This window comes from Apis dorsata, unplaced genomic scaffold (genome assembly GCF_000469605.1).
Source record: "Apis dorsata unplaced genomic scaffold, Apis dorsata 1.3 scaffold_365, whole genome shotgun sequence".
Classification (NCBI taxonomy): Eukaryota; Metazoa; Arthropoda; class Insecta; order Hymenoptera; family Apidae; genus Apis; species Apis dorsata.
This window is the reverse complement of record NW_006263630.1, coordinates 1,227,014-1,230,289: the sequence shown is the minus strand read 5'-3', so window position 1 is coordinate 1,230,289 and position 3,276 is coordinate 1,227,014. Positions and strand designations below refer to the sequence as shown.

The 3,276-nt window shown below is 52.4% G+C and overlaps 1 protein-coding gene across 1 annotated transcript in view; it reads right to left on the bottom strand.

Moving 5' to 3' along the window:
• The window catches only part of LOC102673816 (discoidin domain-containing receptor 2-like), a 123,829-nt gene that overhangs the window by 32,328 nt on the left and 88,225 nt on the right, over nucleotides 1-3,276 (bottom strand). Inside the window, exon 2 of the mRNA XM_006618675.2 lies at nucleotides 1,314-1,448. Coding sequence (XP_006618738.1) covers nucleotides 1,314-1,389 — 76 coding nt within the window. The 5' untranslated portion in view covers nucleotides 1,390-1,448. The remainder of the gene's footprint in view (nucleotides 1-1,313; nucleotides 1,449-3,276) is intronic.

Below are 3,276 nucleotides of genomic sequence, written 5' to 3'. Positions count from 1 at the left end.
ACGCCACGGTTTGGACGGGCGTCCTGTATTTCTCCAACGTTTTATTGCCGCCAAAGATCGTAAGGGAATGGGGAGGACGATGCCGCGGCCAAGTTTAGAGGCGTGATTGAATTCGAGGAGAGGAGAGCGGACGAGGAGGTTGGCGAGATTCGAGACCTCGAGCGTGATGGAATTCCGATTTCATTGCTCCCTATATACGAATCTATATATATATATTCCCTTCATTTTCCGATAAACCTCCACGGATTACTCCACGCCCGTACCACTTAACATCCTTGAAAAATCTGCCGCTAGCTCGCCGATTCCCATCATTAGAGACGGAGCGTCGCGATAAATTTCAATCTTCCGGCCGGGTCCTCGCAAGAACGCCTCGCCTCGCGACAAAAACGCGAACCCGCCCACTCCATTAAACATTCCACCGGGCGTAGAGATTTATTTCTTTCTAAAACTGTTACGTGTAGAGTGTACGGCCCCCTCCCCGGCCAGGCGAGGGGGGAACCAGACCGAAACGCCGACCCTATCCATCTCCGCGCTCTTCGACCCGCTCCATCCAAGTTTTCGCGACGATGGGGGTGCGAAATAAACGCGTCTCGTACGTAAGGCGACGTCACACGTAAAAGCCTCGTCGGGCGAGCCAACTCTCGGGACACTTTGCGAGCTTTTCCCCGGCCCGTTTACACCTGACGAGCCGGGGCCGCCTATCCGGGGTCAATGGGATGGAAAGCGGCGGGGAGGTTTAGAAAAGGGTGTCGCGAGGGTTACGCCGTTCCACCGCTGTTTTTTTTAACACGAGCGTGTTACCATAGCGTGAAGAATTATGGCCTCGGATGTAAACGCGTGTTTCGAAGAAGAGGAATCGATTTTCCGCCTTCCGAGCTTGGACGAGTGATCGAAGACGAGCACGTGGTCGCTCGTTTCGAATCAATTGGCTGGTTAAGGATGTAATTCCATTCTCCCTTTGAGGTTATACATCTTTCTCTCTTTCTCTCGTCTCTCTTTTCCTTCTTACTATAAGTGTTCCTCGAAGAAGGAACAAGATGGAGCGAAATATAGAGGGATATGCGTGATATCGGAGGATTCTTTTTCACCTCGTGCATCGTAGAAAGCAACACTTCTCGACACGATTAATTATTGAATGAAAGATTCTCGACAAGTTGGTCGACAGACGGTCAGTTTACTTTTTTACCGTTTCAAACCGCGTCGTTGTCTCGTCGCCAATTGCGGTTAATCGAGAATCATCATCGATCGCAAGACGCCTGGATCGTTAAGCGCGGTCGATTTCGAACGTTCCCTCCCATCGTGCGCATACTCACATATGTCTATGGTTCGTCCTCCGCGGAAACAGAGGATCGATAGATAGAAGATGAGGCACGTGTGCAGGTAGTCCATGGTGGCGTCGATGGATGGTCCGCTATCCACTGGTCATCGAACTCTTCTCATAACCGTATCTGGAACAACACACCAAGAGAACACGGATGAGAAAGTGGGGACGAGGCAGCGAGGAAACGAAAACGAAGAAAATAAAAAGAGAGCGAAGCGGGTAAGAATTATACAAACGAGATCCTTCGTTCCTCGATCCACTGGAAGAAAGCAATTAAACGTGCGTTTCCTAGAAACTTGTGGCGGGATACTTGTGGGGGAGAAGAAGAACACGTACGCAGAAAAACAGGCTGGAAACGGCCGTTCTTCCCCGTGCATTTCGCCGGGGTGAAATGGCGCGCGGCTCTCGCACCGGACAGATATACGACCGGTACACCGGCCACGGACNGCTACATTCACGCCGGCAGCCATTACGCGTCATTATCGAGATTAGGATCGGGAGTTCGGGCGATGGAAAGAGAGTTAGAGCGGGAAGGGAAGGAAGGAAGAGGATGGAAAAAGAGTTGTTGGCTGAGCTCAAGGCGTTGCGAGATAACAGGGGCGAGAAGGAGGAGGAACGGCGTGGGGCCCTTTTTGGCCCTTCGTTCTTCTCTTCTCGACGAGGGGGCGAGGCCTCGTGCGTACACCGGATGGTTATGGGGCTGAGGAGAGAGGGTGAGCCTTGGAAGCCAAGGGGGTGGAAGGGAAGGATGGGAGGACGTGTACTTTATTCACGGTGGTGCCGTCGTGGCGGAGAAAAAANAGCGAAGGAGGAGAAGGGGGAGGAGGAGAAGGAGGGCAGGGGATCCTGGCTTCACTTTTTGGCTAATTAACGGCAGTTTCTTCGACTACCGTCTACTTTGCGATGCTTATCTGGCAAGTTTAGGGACCATCTCCCTCCCTTTCCCATGCGTGGCTCGTTATTCAACGGCCCGTGAAAAAATCCTCGGCTCGATGACGCGTTTCTTGCCCTCCTCCTCCTTCTCGTCTTCTTCTTCTTCTTCTTTCCTTGCGTATCGCGGCTGCCATCGCGAATAATCTTCCGACCGCTCGAAGACCAAAGGAAGAAGGAGGCATTCCACGGATAATCGTTTGGATATCGGAGGATAAAAAGAACGAGGCCCCCGGTGATTTTAATGAAGTCGTCGTCGGCGGCTGGAGAGATGGAGAGAGAGAGAGAGAGAGAGAGGGGATCCTCCGTAGGAATCGTCTCGGGAATCCTTGCTGCTTCGCGTGTTTGCCCTCCTCCTCCTCCCTCCCCCTCCGTCTCTCTGTCTGTGCGCACGGATCGGCCACTCGGGAACGGCATTCTACTTAATCGGTAAATGGGGAAATTCCATCAAGATTCGGTGAATGCGACTGCGACAGCTCTATAGAGGCGCATAATCGATTAAGTGGCTGAATCGGATTATCCGACCGGCAATTAAGATACCATTCAGCATGAAGCGGTTACGTTGGTACCGGACCGGTGTCGGGGATAGCACGATCACAATGCGGGGAGGGATCGATTAGTCGACGCAGTAATTAAGGTCACGTCGGGTGCAACGGAGGAGAGTAGAGGAGCAGTTATTCCTTCGATTCACCGCGTTTCGACGCGCGATTAATCGTCGAGGGATCTGTTAGAAATCTGTCTTCGTTCCCCTCGATATCGATCCTCCTCGGCTTCTCTTCTCGCGTCCCTCCCCCTTCCTCCTCTCTAATTTCGGAACTTTTCAACCCTCGGCGGATTCCAGGTGAAAATAACTTGGACGCGGGGAGCCTCGATTATATATTCGATCGCGAATCTATATCCAGAGAAGCGTGGAAGAAGGTGGTGGTGGTGGTGGTGAGTTTATAGTTTTGCTAGTGGAAACGGCACGGTTCGCGCTATTTCCAGCATTGGCGCCGACGTAACGTCTCCTGTAAATCTGGCGGTCC